At 40.0% G+C, this 18461-nt stretch overlaps 1 protein-coding gene across 3 annotated transcripts in view; it reads right to left on the minus strand.

Annotated features, from left to right (window-relative positions):
* The window catches only part of C2H8orf34 (chromosome 2 C8orf34 homolog), a 464168-nt gene that overhangs the window by 269694 nt on the left and 176013 nt on the right, over positions 1 to 18461 (minus strand). For all 3 annotated transcript variants that reach the window (XM_075583770.1, XM_075583769.1, XM_075583766.1), the window contains exon 7: positions 5180 to 5343. In XM_075583770.1, the coding sequence (XP_075439885.1) occupies positions 5180 to 5343 (164 nt within the window). The remainder of the gene's footprint in view (positions 1 to 5179; positions 5344 to 18461) is intronic.

Raw genomic sequence — 18461 nt, forward strand, 5'->3', positions numbered from 1 at the left:
TCTCGGCAAAAATTTCAAAATAAACAAAATAACAAACCCCTATTCCTTTTAAGGGCTAAATTACTTCCCCAGACCCCATCTGCAGGACTGGAGAGATATGCCAGTCTATCACTGCAAAGTCTCAGGAGGTACCTTAAGCAGGTGGCCCTCCATGCCAGTCTCTGGCAGGTTCCTGGGTCAACTGTGTCCAGGAAATATAGGCCACTGGGTGTCTGAGTGTCTTGAACTCAGCACAGCCTTTGTGCTCAAGACAGTGTCTGTGTGCAGGCTTCTCTGCTCTCCTTATGTCAGCCCAAATGTGAGCTAAGGAATCTCTCTCCTGTTTCTCACATCAGACTTTTCTCAGAGTCCTAATCAGCCAGGTAGAGTCTGGTTGATTGCCTGTGTGCAATTAACCAGCACACTGCTGGATTTAGAGGCAACATATGCCGCTGTACACCTTCCACTGCAGCACTGAATGTAATACCTGCAAAGAGCAATTTAAAAAACAGTAAAGTGTGCTACAGTAAATACTAGGAGCCTGTTTAGGCCCATTCTAGTGGCCCTAGTCATAGTGCTGCACACTACCCTTACAACAGGACATTTAGACTTACTATATTTCTTTTTGGCACATGTACAGTACTTGCTATTCAAAAAATGAGTGAACAAAGTAAGCATGCTTTGCAAGCAATAGTCAAGCTTCCACATACAGGTTCTGTTTACATTAGGCTTAGTGAAGAGCGCAAAAACTTGACAAAACTATCACACACCAGAGCAGAGACTCCTTTTCCTATTGTTACTTTTATGTCTGAAGTGCTTATTCCCATTATGTGTTATATTATTGTAATCCCCTGTGGGACTACTGTGGCCTTTTGGGGGTTAATGGCGTATTGTATTGTATGTCTTTATTTATATAGCGCCAATGCAGCGCCTCACAAAGAATACAGTACAGGGAATTATAATAATACAATAAGCGCATCAAAATCAAATATAAAAGGAAATCCCTGCCCCGAAGATCTTACAATCTATGTGGTATCATGGGAGACTTACAGAGACAGCAGGTGAGGGAATAAGTGCTGTAGAAGGCAGTTATTGGTCACAATAGTTGGTAGGAGTGACTGTGGGTGGGACAATAGCCATGAGTGCAGGCTATTGGGATGCTTGATTTGTGAGGCGAGTTTAAAAGGTTAGTCAGTATTAAATTAGATACTGTATGTTAACACCATTAGCAGGGGAAGAGGTGGCAAGGAGGCGTGGATGAGAGCAGGTGTGTACATGGCATGTCGACCCTTTTGCTAGTGATACTTTTCCTATAACACAGGATTGTGGGTGAGTCAGCAGATGCTAAGTCCCCCTCTGTGTTGGCTAGAGATAAGGACATCAGAAGGGGTATATATAAGAAGGAGAAGGTTCTAAAGAGGAGGCTCCTGGAGAGTAAGAGTGGAGGAGCCTCAGTGTATATAGTTAAGAATTATGTTCCTGAGTGTAGAGGACAAACTCGTCCCTGTTTTATTATGTTCTAGCTAGGGACAGCGCCCCTTCTGATAGGGTCTGGAGATACAGTATAACCAAGGTGAATCCAGCGATTCACAGAAGAAGAGGCAGGCATGTCACAGAGGTCCCCATGAGGAGGGCCCCCAGTGACATCAAATCAGCTCTACAGGTACTGTAGATCCCACATGCTTCTGTAATGGTGGCAGGCCCCCACCCAATCTCATATTGGCCCCTGTGGGTGTAATCTGCTCCCAATTACATGTAAGTGTGTTGTGGTGCACCTGCAGGCAACAGGACTCCTGAGTCTCCCGCTGGTTGGTAATGGGGAATATCACCATGACAGGCGTCTGAGGTAGTGTTCTGAGTCCTACTCACATTCGGTACAGCGCCTCCACCCCATCAGTATCCCTACGGCAGCAGGGGGAAGTATCTGATGGGGAACTCCTTCGCGATGCATCCTCCTGGCGAATAACTCCACACTCACACAGGAAGGTTGTCTTGAACTTGGGCATCTTTAATAACATCTCTCCAGGCAGACTGCCCATCATAGCGGTCGTCACTAGCCGCTCATTTCTTTGAGGTACTCCATTCAGAAGGTTCCTCCTCTCTTAATTGAGTTGCTCTCCACCTCTCCCCTAAGGGAGACCACCAGCTGTGCCAGGTCCCTGGACACAGTGTGTATTCAGCTTGTCACTCTGACAGACAGACTGGAATTCAGAACTCTTAGAACACTTAAACCAACTCCTGTCCTCTACTAACTTTAGGCAGTGCTGTATCTTATATAGACTCCAGAAAGACCCACCTCTGCATCACTAACAGTGGACACAAAGCATGCTGTCACTTCCTTTGCTACATATGACACTTCACTACCAGGGTTTGAGGGCAAACCTCCATGATAGTTACTGGCAACCCTGCCTTCTTACCAGGATTTACTACCAGCATGAGAGAGATCTGTACACCAATTTTACACATGGCTACACTTCAAACCTATTTTGTATAGAAGTGGCAGTTGAGAGATAGGGGATCTACATCCCATTCCTATCTACTTGAGTCGACAAGGTCCCAAGACGGGCCCATAGAGACAGAGAATAACAGACTTTATGGAAAATGGGGACAGGTCAATTAAGGATAATCAGGTCAAATGTCTGCACCTCCCAAGTGTATTAAGTGTGGGTGCCCGTGGATGCACCTGTTGAGAGTACAGACAAACAAAATGAAACAGACAACATCTATGCAACTGTGTACTGTGTACGAATGAGAAGAGCCCTACTAGTAGGGGGAACAAATAAAGAGTGTTGTTTGTACTACAAACGTTCCTGGCACCCATCATTTCCATCTTTGCTACCTCATCGCCCAGCCGCTTGAATCCAGCACCCTGAGTAAGATAATGCCTTCTGAGTAGCTATTTAAAGATACACTGGTGTAAACTCCCTGGGAGCTGAACACGGAGGGTTACATTATTATGTCACCTGTATTAATTCTGTGGAGCACTATGTACACGGAGGGCGCTATATAAAGATATAAATACATACACAGCCCTGTTACTGTATATAGCCCAGAATGCAGTATCAATTAACATATGTAATGTAGTTTGATCATGTGCTGCAATATGCACTTTGGACACTAGAGACTGCAATTTCACCTTCTTTGATATACACACACAGACCTATCTCACGAATGAAAAGTAATAGCATTCTATTGTTTAACAAACATTAAGGAATAAACTTTATTTTAGCCAATAATGGATTTATTTCAGTTTTCAATAATTAATAACATTATATGGATACAATTAGAAACACCACAGTAGAAAATAGAACAGCATATGAAATGAATATGGCAGAACTATCAAAAACTATTTAAAAAAATGACACTCGGTTGCTAATTAGCTATATAATACTCAAAAAGCAAAACATAAATAGAAAGGAGATGCTTCTCGGATGATTCCATATCTATTTCTCTTTCAAGGAGGACTGTAGAACAGATAAGGAGTAGCTGCAGGAGAGCTCAGTGAGAAAAGGAACTGACTCAAAACAATGACACGGAGGTGACCCGGTGTCAGCTCCTTGTGACCTTGGGCAAGTCACTTCACTTTCCCTGTGTGTCATGTACCAAAAATAGATTGTAAGCTCTATGGGGCAGGGACGCATGCCTGCAAAAATTCTATGAACAGCGCTATGTACTATGTCACTGCTATACAAGAAAAAAAAAACCAGTATTATCATTAATTATAAGGTCATTCTAAAAGTGATGTTTAGAACATTGCATATAGTGATAGTAAATGCAGAATACTAGATTTTAGCTTACACAGCCCAAAAACAAAACCTGCAGTTTGCTTGCGAGCAGCTCGTGTAATACTTGTCAATGGATCTATCACCTAAAATAGGCATGCTTAGCCTGTGACATTCACACTCCTTAAACACCGTCCTTATGCATTCTCAGTCTCACAGTGAACAACCACATATACCTTCGGTTTCGAGTGTGCCCCTTATTCATTCTAGATCAGGGGTGTCAACCCCAGTCCTCAAGGGTTAGCAACAGTATATCCCTGGTTTTCAGGACACCCCTGCTTCAGCACAGATGGCTCAATCAGTGACTCAGTCAAGGACTGAGCAACTGATTGAGTTATCTGTGCTGAAGCAGGGATATCCTGAAAAACAGGAATATCCTGTTGGTGGTCTTTACAAATAAAAGGTACATCGTCATCACATGAATCTCCCAAATGTTGCAATACTTTACAGATTAAATACATAAACGATACTACACATTATAAATTACGTTCTTTCCCTTCAGTACCATGTGGCCCCACTAGACCCTTCCAATGAGAGCCCGGTTGGCCACAATGCTGCTGAAATGGTAAGAAGTAAAACAACAAATTCAACATACCCCACTCTCCATCTTCAGGGTGTACATGAACCCTCTGGAACTAATCCACAAATACAACAAACATTCTGAGCCACAATGTGAGTGCAACTGGAGGGTCTTTATAGTGGTCCCATCCAAAATAGGTAGCAGCAAGTGTGATGGGGTGCACAATAAAAACACCACTTACTCCCATGGAAAGGACAAAGAAGAGAGATTAGTAACTTTTTTTGTTGGTGTACTGTATAGCACAAACTGTGTACACAGCACCTCTACATAGAATTTTGCAGGCATACATTCTTGCCACTATTGCTTATAATTTAACTGTTGGTGCCTGGGGCACATGGAGATAAAGTGACTTGCCCAAAGTCATACAGAGCTGACACTGGGATTTGAACCATTTGAACCCTTGCCTCAAACTCAGAGTTGGCGCTTTTTCTTACTGAGCCATCCCTTCAGCAAACAGATAATCAATGTTCATTAGAAACATTGCAATTGGCCATGAATTGGAGAGGGTCATTGGGTCCGTGGATGAGGCCTCATTGGAAACTAAAGAGGTGAAGCTGCAGTGGATTGGGTGTTTCTGTTTTTTTTAATACCATGTAGATTTTAGTGTCAATTGTGTCCCAGAAGATATGTCCTTTTCTGGGGATTAGCGAGTTCATAAAACCGCAAAAAAGAAAGTAAAATAAACTTTACACAAATCCCAGACACCATCCAGTATGTGATCCTAAGTTGCACTGTACCTGAATGAAGATGAAGAGAGTACCCCAACTTAACATAAGAATTATGTGTTACACCATGTAGGCATGCTACTGTATAAATAAGTAGGGGCTTCGTAAATTACCTAGCAGTTCCATTGCATCATCCTCATCAATATCTTCTTCTGTGACAGACGCAGGAGTGCTGTGTACGGAGTCAAATGAGTCTTGGGAAAGCATTGCTGCCAGAAGTTTCTTATGTTGCTGTTGCTGCTGTTTTAGTCCTTTGCTCTTTGGCTCGATCTTCAAACTATAGAAACAATTCAGCGTGAGTTGTTTCCTCTTATGATGTATGCATTAAATAAATGGCATACACAATCATGAAAAAAAAATAACAGAGGAATACAGTATGTACTCATTGTAAGCAAAAAAGCAACAATCGTCACAGATTTCCAGACACTTTCATCACATCACAATTGGAAAATGGAGAGCAGTTTAAAAATAAAATGACTATGGCACACCTTTATATTATTATGCATGCTTCAAATCAAAGAGAAAAGAAAGAAATGTTAATTATTTATGGAATATGAAACATGAGCTTGGGTACAATCTCTAGAGTTTTCCATATGCAGAGCTTGTAAGCTTCAGTTGTACCAAGGAAGATACAGAGGAGATTAAAAAAAAAAAGCAGAATTAACAATTTTAAATGAAAATGTTGAAAAAGAACAAACAGGTACATTTAGCTTTGTGCAAACATCTCACCTTTAAAGAGAATGGACATACAGAGTGACAAGTATTAACATTTTTGTACCTTAAAAGTAGAAGCACACACAGAACGTGTTTTATATACATAGAAATGCATACTACATATTCCAAATGGAATGGCATCCGCAAGGAAAACTAAATAAATGGTACATTGGCCTATATTTATTAAGCAGTCTTCTGCCATAAAAAGGAAGGTCTCTTATGGCAAAAGCCTGCTTAATAAATATGCTCATTATCTTTTGCCTATGCAAGGAATTAAACTGAAGCATAGAATTTAGTGGCAAATAAAAACCACTTAGCCCATTTATGCCCAGATTATGCAACAGAGCTCCGCTAACTCAGGGCTCACAACGTCTTGAAATCAAAATCAGTTTCAGACGTTATGTTCCCTAAGGTTAACGCCAATTCACAAAGCTAATTATATGTAAAAAAAAGCCCAGCTGTTAGCTATCTCATTAGCATAGGCTTAACATCATGTTAAATAAGAACTGCCTTGTGTTACTCAGACACAGACCCTGAAATATGTGTTTTGCAGGTGACGAGAAGAGGGTTATATATCATTCCCAGCACATCTTTAGACAACACACGGAGAGACACCTGTGCACAAAAAGAAGCCCACTTGAGGTACCTGGGATATATGCTAATTTGAGTCATTTAAATACACTTTACATATCCTAATTAGCATATATCCCACATGTTGTCTAAAGATGTGTATGGAAGTCTCTCTCTCTCGGTGGGAGTGATGCCACCTTTATGTATGACCTATTGTCTCCATAAATCCCTGCGTTCACAATAATGAAGCTGTGTGGATATGCAGGGAACACCTATTTTGCATATAATTAGCACTAACCTATGTTATAGTTAGTGCAAGGCCCATTACGGCTGAAACTTAACACTGTGTTACTGAGCTTTAAAGATACCTGTTAGCACTTAACAAGGCATTAACTTAGATTAACGCCTCGTTAAGTAAAAAAACAGACCTCTGTGGACTGTACTGGCCAGTTACACAGTGATCAAGACTGAGATGTCATACACTACATCTGTTTGCAACTGGCTCTTCTTTAAGAAGAGGGCAGAAAACAATGGCGGATATCCATGTACAATAGTAACATAGCAGGGAGAGGGAGTACTGTAGGTTGTGTGATACCTTTTATTGGACCAACAATTGGTTGATATGTTAGAAGCTTTCGAACCACTATGGAGAACCCGATGAAGGACCCTGAGAGGTTTGAAAGCCTGTAACATATCAACTACTTGTTGGGCCAATAAAAAGGTATCATACCTCCTACTCCCTCTCCCCTTTCTTTATAATAAGGAATGTTTAGACTTATATTCAAGGAACGGAACAACATTAAACTAGTTGGCAATCAAGAAGCAGCCACTGAACTAAAATAATCTGCTTCTCCAAACAGAGCCAATGCCTTTTTTATTATCCCAACACAGCAAGCAACATTCTTGATTCATCACCATACACTTCCATGCAATATATTTAGTGACATCATTAAGAAGAATAAGGGGTCGAGTGCTTATGTTTTTTTTTTTTTTTTAATTGAAAAATTGTATCTCACGATATTGTCACTTTAAACAGGACAACATTTTGCCAAACTTTGCCGATAAAGGCACAAATCATTTCAGTCACTAAGCACAATTAGAAGAAAAGAATAGTCTTTATAATAGGAATAGGCTTTTTTTTTACGGTCTTACAGTTAGCCTAAGTTGGATACTCTTTATAAGCAGCAGTCTGCACTGCCCACCACATGTTTTACATATTTATTTTATATTTAACTTCAAAACATCTCATCTTGCTCTTTCAGGAGATGTTTTTATTTTTCAAATCCGATGCTTCATTTAGGAGGTGAAATATTGCAGTAAGAGCTCTGAAAGGTCTCCCCAGTGCAGTCTGATGTTACTATGGTACCCACAGACGCTTGAGATTAAGGAGACAATGATTTTTAACACTGAAGAAAACAAACGAAAAAAATAAAGAGCAGGTCATGCTCAGGGGGTAAGATACTAGCATTATATGAGCTAAACTCATATAAGCTTCTAGAGGATATTGCTGTTTTAAACCATTTATTAACATTTTCATGACTGTTTTGTTGATGGGGAACCAGCAAAATTAATTGATTTTTTATTCTCTAGCAACTGAAGTACAGTATGCTTTGGAAAAATGAAAGTTGCTGATATAACTACTTGATAATTAGTGGTTGGAATACTAGAGACTAGTTTATAATGGCTTGACTTGGCCGTCTTTCTTTGATTTAAGTCCAAAACAAACAAAACACTTTCTCTTCTACTGAAGTTAGTAAATATGTAATGTTATTTCCCTTAGTGTCAAATACATACAGTAGAATAAGCAGTTCACAGTGCCAATTAAGTGTAAACGAAAACTCAATAGAAACTACAGATGCAGCCACCACTATCCGATCACTTGCCTGGGTAAAAACTAAGGCATCTCACAGTAAATGTCTCAACATGCCTCAACATTTCTGTGAGATTACTAATGGCCCATCGGATTAACACAGCGGGGGTCCCACAAGGACCCCCCCGCTGTGTTAATCCGATGGGCCATTAGTCTGGCTGCAGAAATCTCACAGAAATGTTGCCGTTTATTGGGAGATTGCCCCAGATATTCCAAGGCAAGTGATCGAATACTGGTGGCTGCATCTGTAGGTTATTTTGTTCTTTAAATTACCATTAATGTTTCTAATATACTCCTTTGTAGAAGCAGGTGTAACCTCATTGTTATTGAGAATATCTGATATGGCTCAGTCATTATAACTAAGCTACTGATTGAGCCGTCTGTGCTGAAGCAGGGATATCCCGAAAACCTGAACTGTTGGTGGCCCTTGAGGAATTTAGTTGGCCACCCCTGGTCTAGCACTTTGCATTTGGGATTCTATTCCTTTTGTGATTCAGCCTCTTCCTCAGATAATTGCCTCCATCTTTTGTGTGTTGTGTGTTATGTTTGTCCTCAGTTGGAACATTTGGGCTTTGATGGGTTAACCTGCACCAGGACTTAAACTCTGATGAATTTTTTGGCAATTAGTGTGCCTCTGTCTACCTGTATATTGCAGGTATGTTTATTTAAATTACACAGTAATTAATTTGCATGATCTACTGAGATCATTTGAAAGATTTTAGCACTGTTAAAGTAAAATCATTTAGCAGTGTCGATTTCAAATAGCTGTCATGATGGATTTTTTAAGAAATATCATACCTGCAACTTTAGAGTCACTGCAACAATTTTACTTGATATATATTTGATATTTGTAAATGAAGCATAACAAAAGCAGTATGTATTATGTATCACATTGCATTTGATTACATTTTGTTTCGGTTTGGGGCTAAATCTGATAAGCTATTAAACATATCTACAATGTAAAAGAACATTACAATGTCAGATCAGTTGATACATGACAAGCATTCACTCTATATCAAATTGAATATGTGTTGCTTAGAGGAACTTGGAGACAGTGTAATGCATTCAACTACAGTAAGCTGTGTTGTATTATCACTTACAAACCCCCCAACCAACTCTCTCTGCAAACCCTGGATAGGCCCTAGCATTCCAATGCAGCAAAACATTTTGGCAAGGAAAAGGCACACCTGTGCTGTTTAGTCTGCACACACTCACTTGGCTCACAACAGCTTCATGCAACATTACATACCTCTGTGATAATGAACCTTTTATGTATCTCAACTTTGTCCTTTATTGTGGCCTCATGGAAATGTTACTCTCTATCCATTACAATCCGCTCCTTCATGGCCCACACCCAATATCAATATACACCCTGGATTACTCAAAAGCCTTGCACTATCTGCTGAATGTTGGTGGATAACTCTGAAAACTAGCACACCAACCACCACTTACTCTAATGGCAAACATCACAAATTTACAACTTGCAAACAACTACTCAAATTTCTACTCATACTGTTTCTCTCTTTAGCAGGTGATATTGAACTTATCCCAGGCCCTACCTTTTCAACTCTTTCCCAAACAACTGAGAACACCCCCTTCAAATTCCAAACAGGTCTATATGTCGCCATATCATTATCTGGAGTCTGCTGCCCAAACTAGATGAACTAAGGGCATGGTGCCTTATGCATAAACCCAAAGCCATAGTTCTCACAGAAACATGGCTAAACCCTAAAACTCTTGATGCAAATATCGCCATTCAGGGATACTCCATTTCTAGGAAAGATAGGTCAAAGAGAGGAGGAGGGGTGTTGTTTTATATTGCAGACACCTTACAATTTACACTATTAAATTGCCCCCCAAGCCCACCCTCTTTTGAAATCCTAGTTGGCAAAATCGGCCTCCCCTTTTCTAAACCCGTCTTGATTGTTGGCATCTACCGCGCCCGAAAGCCCCTCTACAGTCCCTGACATATCACCCAGTTTCTTTGCTCCCTTTTCTCTCTGAATGAGAAGAGTGAGCTGCTAGTTCTTGGGGATTTCAACTACAATTGGCTCAATCCTAAAAACCACAAAATACAGATACAACTCAAGTCACGTAAACTAACGCCACTTACTTTCCAATCCACCCGGACAAACCTGAAATCTCACAATCATTCCTTGCTAAACTGGATTCTCTCCTCATATCCAGGCAGAATCCAATCCTCTGACATCCTTCCTGACATTGTCTGTGACCATGCAGTAGTGTACTGTGCAAGGAAAATTAAACCACCCCAATCAAGCCCTACAGTTCTCCTCACTAGAACATTTAGAAACTTTAACCCGCAATAGTTTCTGGCTGACCTTACCAACTGCCCTCGGTACTCAATCGACTTAATTCCTGACCCCGAATCTGCGCTCGACTATTTACAATCTGAGTTCTTAAAACTCTGTGATACCCATGCCCCCCTATGCAGAATAAGAATACGGGGGGCCCACCTTCCATGGGTTACAACTGACCTTATAGCACTCTACAATTTCAGGGATGCCTAGTGGAAAAAGCTAAAAAGTAACTGGCACTACCAAGGATCTTAATAACTACAGTTGCCTGCGGAATATGTGCACAAGGCAAACAAGACATGCAAAAGCACAATATTACTCTGACAATCTTCGCCAGAATACATCAAACCCAGCTAAATTCTGGAAGGTTATCCACAATATATACCAGCCTTCTAGCTATCAACAACCACGTAATATCACTAAGGAGGATATTACTCTGACAAATCCCACTGACATTGCAAATGCATTCAGTGATTATTTTGTGGGGTGTGCTACTAACTTATTAGCGAAATGCAACCCAAACCTCAAACATGAACCTCATTCTGAGAGTACCCCTATAGCCCCACCCTCTCCCAACACTGCTCACATTTTTCAATTTGTACCCTTATCTGAAGAGGAGATTACACAAGCGCTCCTCAAATTAAAACTAAGCAGCCAATGCGGACCTGACTTACTGCAATCCAAGTTCCTAAGACTTGGTACCCCAGCCATTGCTAAACAAATTGCTTCCACAGCCAACTCTAGTCTGTCTGCAGTCCATATCCCTAAACCTGGAAAACTACCAGAATTGTCCCAATCTTCAAAAGTGGGGACAAAAACACTGTCTCAAACTACAGGCCAATCTCTCTTCTCCCAATACTATCCAAAGTCATGGAAAAATGTGTTCACTCCCAATTAAGCGATTACTATACCAAGACAAATTTCCCTAGGCAATTCCAATCTGGCTTTTGCCCCAAACACTCCACAGTAACTACCCTGCTAAAAGATTGCAATGAGATCCAGTGTGGTATGGAACTGGGACAACTCAATGGTGCAATATTCATAGATTTTGCAAAGGCGTTTGATACTGATGATCATGTTATCCTGTTTAACAAACTCCAGTGCTCTGGAAAAGGGATGCATGCTTTAAACTGGTTTCATTCCTACCTATCAGGTAGATCCAACATGTGTCTCTCTCAGGCTCTTACTCCAACTCTTTGGATATCACCTGTGGTGTCCAGCAAGGCTCTGTTCTGGGGCCCCTACGTTTCTCAGTGTTCATCAATGATCTTCCTACAGGAAGCTTCAATACACATGAATGCAGACGACAATCTTATATGCCCACAGCCCAAGCCTCTCCGACCTTGAACACATACTTCAATCTGACTGTTTGAGACTTGGAAATTGGATTTCTCCAAAACATCTGTTTTTAAACACTGACAAGATTGTAACAATGGTATTTGGGATCAAAGCTACATTTTAAAAGCTCCCAATGACTGAGCTCCAGATATGAATCAATGCTAATACCACCCTAACTCCTGTTACTAGTTTTAAATACTTGGGCATATGGTTTGAGTCCCATTTAACATTTGGGATACACATTGATACCCTAACATCCAAAACCTATGCAAGACTAGGTGTACTTTACAGGAACAAATCCTCCCTAAGGGCCTCATGCAGAGAGCATCAAATTTTCAAATTGGCGAATTTCATAAAAAGTAGCTTTTTTGGAGAGTTTTATTCTCCATATGCAGAAAAGTTCGAATTCTGCTATGTTTAACATGGATGCGTGTGGCGAGTTTAAATGGGAAAGATGCGCGCTTCAGAAATGTGTAAAGAAAAAATCGTGCATTTTTTGTCCCCTTTGCTATAGGCGGCGAGCGCCATCTTATTGCCAACTTTTCCTGGCGCGGCAAAAATGAGAAAATCGCAATTTTCCTGGCGCGAACAGCCGCTACATGCCGAGATGGAGGTTCTCGCCAGCCGCGAGGAGAGTTTTAGAAATAGAAAAAAAAAATTGGCGCGTTTTTCGTAACTCGCCATTTTCTGCAGTTTTCTGCGCGAAATTGGACAAAAAATGGCGAGTTTTGAAATAACGATGCTCTCTGCATGAGGCCCTAAGTCTGCTAGTCAGAAAGCGTATCGCACAGCAGATGCTAATGCCGATTATCGACTATGGGGACATAGTATACAGCTCGGCACCCCAAACCCACCTTAGCAAACTTGATACCCTCTACAATTCAATTTGCAGTTTTGTTCTTCAATGCAACTACAGCACACATCACTGTGAAATGCTCAAAGAACTAGATTGCGCCTAGACTCAAGTGATGACCAAAGTTAATCTTTTCTGTCTTGCCTTCAAATATTTTCTGTGCAAGCTACCCATCTATCTGAACAAGCACCTCACCCCTACCAGATGCAGCACTTATTATCTGAGATCTGACTCCAAAAGACTGTTCATGGTCCCAAGGTTCAGCAAAGTATCCGGCCGCTCCTCCTTCTCTTACCGTGTACTCCAAAACTGGAACATTCTACCGGAGACTCTCACAGCCACCACCAGTCTAAGGTCTTTCAAAACTAAAGCTGCCTCACATTTTAATCTGGTCTGTAACTGTTACATACGCCTATAATATATATTATCTCTTGCTGTGCATGCAATGTCTTGTATATAATGTATACCCTGTTCACTTATGTAACTATGTATTGTAACCATGTATTATTTGTCATCATAACTCTATGCCCAGGACATACTTGAAAACGAGAGGTAACTCTCAATGTATTACTTCCTGGTAAAACATTTTATAAATAAATAAATAAAATAAAACCTGTTACTAAAGCTTTTTCTTTGGTGGTCCCTCTCTCCACATATACACTACCCCATAGTGCTAATGGTGAGGGTCTGAGGGTATAGAACTTCTGTCACCCCGCCCCCACCTATTCATTAAATACCCCGAGAACCACATACTGTATAACATTTCTTCTTCCCCTGGTTTAGCTCTGCCTGCTACTACACTGAGGGTAATGCAATATACTCACATGCGGCCCCACACACCGTGATCATCTGAAACCTCTCATTAACTTGAATGGGGGGTTTCGGACGATCTCAGTGTTATTTACCTCTTCAGAGTATATTGAATTACTGTTTTTCTTTTGGACTTTGAAGCCTCACTTTTCCCTTTTCTCATCCTCTTCTCAGCCTACATCCTTGCTAACTTCATATATTATGTATACAGCCTTTCCAACATTTACACTGCCGACACACTTTATCCGAGCTCGGCTAGTCCCACGAATTCGGGTATACCCGGGTGTATTGAGGTTTGTGACTGTTTTCTGCCCGAGTGCATTGAGGTATTTTCCAAGCAGGGATTGAAGCATTTTATTCCCGCTGGCTGCAATACTGCACAGTATATATATATATACTGCATTACAATTCATGAATTTATGCCATCTGGTAGACATGCGAAGCATTGCAGCCTATTAAATCCTAATCATTATCATTTAACAGATCAGCCGCCCATCAGCCAGGCATGAACCCAGGCTGGGAAGGCAAACGCAACGGGGCTTGTCAGAGGTGTGGAGCGGCGCATTCCAGGTATCTGCCAGGTACATACTGGGTATTTGCTCGAATAAAGTGTGTCGGTGCAGTAGTGTCCTGATTTTCTCTTTCTCATCTCCCTTACTTGGTTTCTACATTTGTCTTTGTCCCTTACCTTTAAAAACACAACTGTCTCACCTAAGGACAATGTTTGTTTTAGCTCATTGAATGCTCTCCATTCACCTGTCCCTCCTCATGTTGATTTGTGACAGCTATGCTGTATTGATCTCTAGTATTTATGTCCACTTTGAACTCTGTTTGATCTTCAGAATCTTCACACCTACAGTACAGTACAACAATGTTGCCTTTTCACATGATCTCTTTAACTCTTATCCCCAGGTTCAAGAAGCTTTCGTTACTTGTTAATGCACACGAACATTGACTTGAATGGGAGTTCATGCCGGTTCGGGTGCAATAAACCATAACGTAGCTTCATGGGAAAAAAATAATAATTTTCTCTCTCAAATCCTTTGCAGTGATTTTGCTCCACTGGTACCTCAACTGGTAAATGGCAGTAAATAACTGACATTTAAAGGCCAGTCTCACATAGCAGGCCACAAAAATGTTTGAGCAACTGTATTAGTATCATTGGTCTCATCCAATAACCCTTAAAGTAAAACTTATTTGTATCCTGTGAAAAATGACAATATTTTCCTTTGGTTCTGCCGAATTAATGCATGTTAGTTTATCCAGGGTGTTTAACTAATGATACTAATGACTAATTACATTGCAAAGAACAAAAAAAAAAAGACCTACACATTTTAGGATTAATAAAAAAAATTTACAAAAGTTTGTAAAACCATCCACAACATTTACTTACCATGGAAAACATTATTTAAAACATTCTTTTTGAAGGTGTCAATCATCTATATTTAAACTACTGTATGAAACATGCCACTGTCCTTAATTCACTTTCCACCTAGGAGGGTCAGTCTCTTTAATTATTACATTGCGGAAGATACATACAATATAAACCACCCACACAGTATATTTAGTATAACTTTCATACAATAAAATAAAGAAAATCTCTAGTTCCATGCGATGTTGTATTTGCAATTGTGTATGAAAAAATATGTGTATACCAATAATAAATAACACCAAAGAAACACAAGAAAAATGTTCAACACAATTACCCTAGTTTTTTTTTTGAAGCTCAAGTTTCATCAAGTTGATCAATCACTATGGTTGTTTGGTTCCACGTGAAGTGTTGTGAGTTTAATAACATTGTTACTACAATAAAGGAGCTATATGACAGCTTACAAAATTGCTACAGTCTTTCATGGGCAATTACACTAGCGCAAGCAGTATGAGAAAATGCCTATACTGTACATTTCTAGTGAATTGCAGATTACACATCAAATAACATAGCTACAGAAATACCGATAAGACTAAACTATCTTTTCACTAAAAATACAGAATAGACATTGTACTGTACTTGTTTAATAACCAAATTAAAGGCAAACATTAAAATGCAGAAAGTACTTTCATTCGTGGCTGTTATGATCTGTGTTATTTGCCTACAACAATTTAAAACAGTGAACATGTCACTTTCAGCAAATTAAGTTAATAAATGCTATTGTACCAGTTTCAAAAATGAACGATGGAAAGACATAAATGTATGTGTGCAGTACACACCACACATGCAATTTTACATCAATACACCCACTTTATGTTACATATATTTTCTTCAAATGTGTATGCCAACAATCAAGCATGTCTACTCAAAATAAAAATAAAGTTGTACACTGTTCTTGTGTGACGAAAAAGAAAATCACACAGATCTTTAACTGTGTTTTGGTACAGGTGTCTATTTGCATTGAATTGTGCTTAATGTACGACATGCTACATTAATGCAGCATGGTGTAGTACAATTAATGTTTTCTATTGACAATAATAACTAAAATAACAGACATTTACAATAATTAACAAAGTGGATCAAGGAAAAGGTGCTGCAATTTCAGGGCAAACACAAAAATACTATTGCCTTAATTAGATGTATTTTCTTTGATATACTGTATCTGGTGTAGTTTTTATGCCTCAGAATTGCAGTATATTTAAATATATAGGCAATGGCGGATTTCCCATTAGGCCCAATAGGCTCGGATCTAAGGCAACAAAATTTGGAGGTGGCAAGCGTGCCTGGCGCTTGATAGCCAGCAAGCACCAATCGCGCATGTGCGACCAGCAAGTGCCGATTGCGCATGTGCGGCCGGCATGCTCCGATCGCGCATATGCGGCTGGCAAGCACGATGACTTCACACAACGTGACTTCATACAGCATCACATTTCCATGGCAATGGGATGGCGCGGCGCTGGAAGAGGAGGGCGGAACCAGGTAAGTCACTAAGGGCAGAATTTTTTTTAAATTTGACACTGTATATAGGCCCCAGTATTTTAAAAGTACAGCAAAGAGAGTACCGAGGGCCAGGAGTGTATCTGAATGCTTTCCCAAACCTGCTTCGTTCACCCTGTCAAGACAGGTAAAGAAGGGAGAAACCTTCACCCAGGGTTGTGAATCTGGCACGCTGGGGAGTTTTTTGGCTCGGGAAAAATTCCCAAATGTGTCCAAGTTCTCAATGTCCCAAATGATAAATTCACTATAGTAGGTAAAAGACTTCACCTTATGTGTCGACTTTTGGCAGTATTCTGAGGCTTACATTCATAGAGAAGCTTGCAAGTGCACAAATATTAATGTTAATAAACACACATATCTATATATATATATATATATACCACCACTATTAAGGTTATGGTGGGTAAAAAAAGTGACTAAAACACTCCACAGTAAAGCATAAAGCAACTGTAAATATTCCTGTATATTCATTTGCATGTCTTAGACAGGTCTGCAGACCTGTCTAAGACATGCAAATGAATATACTGAAATATTTACAGTTGCTATATATATATATTTATTTTTTTAATGGATTTGCTCAATCTCTTGCTTGTTCACTTACATTTTTTTATAGCGATTGGGGGGGAAAAGGGAACCAAATTCTTCACCTATGCACAAATGTCTTAAAAGATTCACATGAACGGCCGGATTTTTGCACTTCTGAGTCCGAGAGGACCTTGTCCAGCCTGCATCCACATCCCCTGAGTGTTGTTCCAGTGCCTGCCTGCTTGATTGTTTGCTGGAGGCTGCTGAGTGGGGAGATTATCTATGCATTTGCTGCTAGTGGAGCCTGCGAGCTCAGAATGCTTCATTTTAATGTACACTGTGTGAGTACATTGATTTTATTCATTCTATATATAAAGCTTTGTTATAGAATTATGCTTTGTTAGCATTCTATCTTTTTCATATCTGAGTTATCCTGGAGCTACATCTTGATCCTTGCCTATACACAGACTATCATCTTGTATGCCACCGTTCCTAATGCTGAAAAGAATTTGGAGTGTGTTTGATGCTTGTTAATTGATCTTCCAATACAGTAGAGGCAACGTTTATTCTAGCATTTGCCGTAAACTAGCCGGGTTACATTCTGGGTATGTGCTGGGTATGTTCTGGGCTAGTTTGAGGCACGTTTAAGGCATTTCTGCATTGACTAACGACCCATAGGATTAACACAGCAGGGATCCCTGGCATTCCAATTCAGTTTGAATGGGACTGCCAGGGACCCCCGCTGTTAATCTGATAGGCCATTAATCAATGCAGTTGCTGGGGCTAGTTTAAGGAAAGTTTAAGGCATGTATTCAGAATGTACCTGGGTGTTTCCTGGTTTTTTTGGGGAATTGCCACTGGTTTTTGTTCGAATAAGAGTTGCCTCTACTGTACACTGTGTTGCACTATTTCATGTTTTTCTTCTTTCCACATATTCCACGAGCACTGCGCTCCTGTTTTGTTCTTTATTCTGTATTTTTGACCCTTGAAGGTTTTTTTTTTTTAGGAACAGCACCTCGTATTTAACAAATGGGTGGCATTTTTCTTTACTTATATATTTGACAACTTAATATCAACTCACTTTTATCACCTGCACTAGAAATAAGTTTGTGCTGAAACACCTCTTTTCTCATTTAGTCACCTATAAAGGATTTCCTGCTACAATGCTGTTTATATCTTGGAATTACCAGATTATTTCTAGTGTAATTTAAGATACTGCAAACTCTCGCTCTAATCTGTTATACTGCACTCTTATAGCCTAAGGTCTTTATGACTTTAGATGCATTTACAAGCCTCTCGTATAGTACTTAGAGGAATGTCTCCACAGAGATTTAAATTAAATAATGTATTACTGAGTTTTGCAGCTTCTTGCATAAAATGCTCAAATAACTTGTGACTCATAAAGATTTAAAAAGCCAATTGACTATAAAAATCAATTATTGTTGTAGCAATGGAGGACCGTTTAAGAAGAAGT

The sequence above is a fragment of the Ascaphus truei genome, chromosome 2 (assembly GCF_040206685.1).
Source record: "Ascaphus truei isolate aAscTru1 chromosome 2, aAscTru1.hap1, whole genome shotgun sequence".
NCBI lineage: Eukaryota > Metazoa > Chordata > Amphibia > Anura > Ascaphidae > Ascaphus > Ascaphus truei.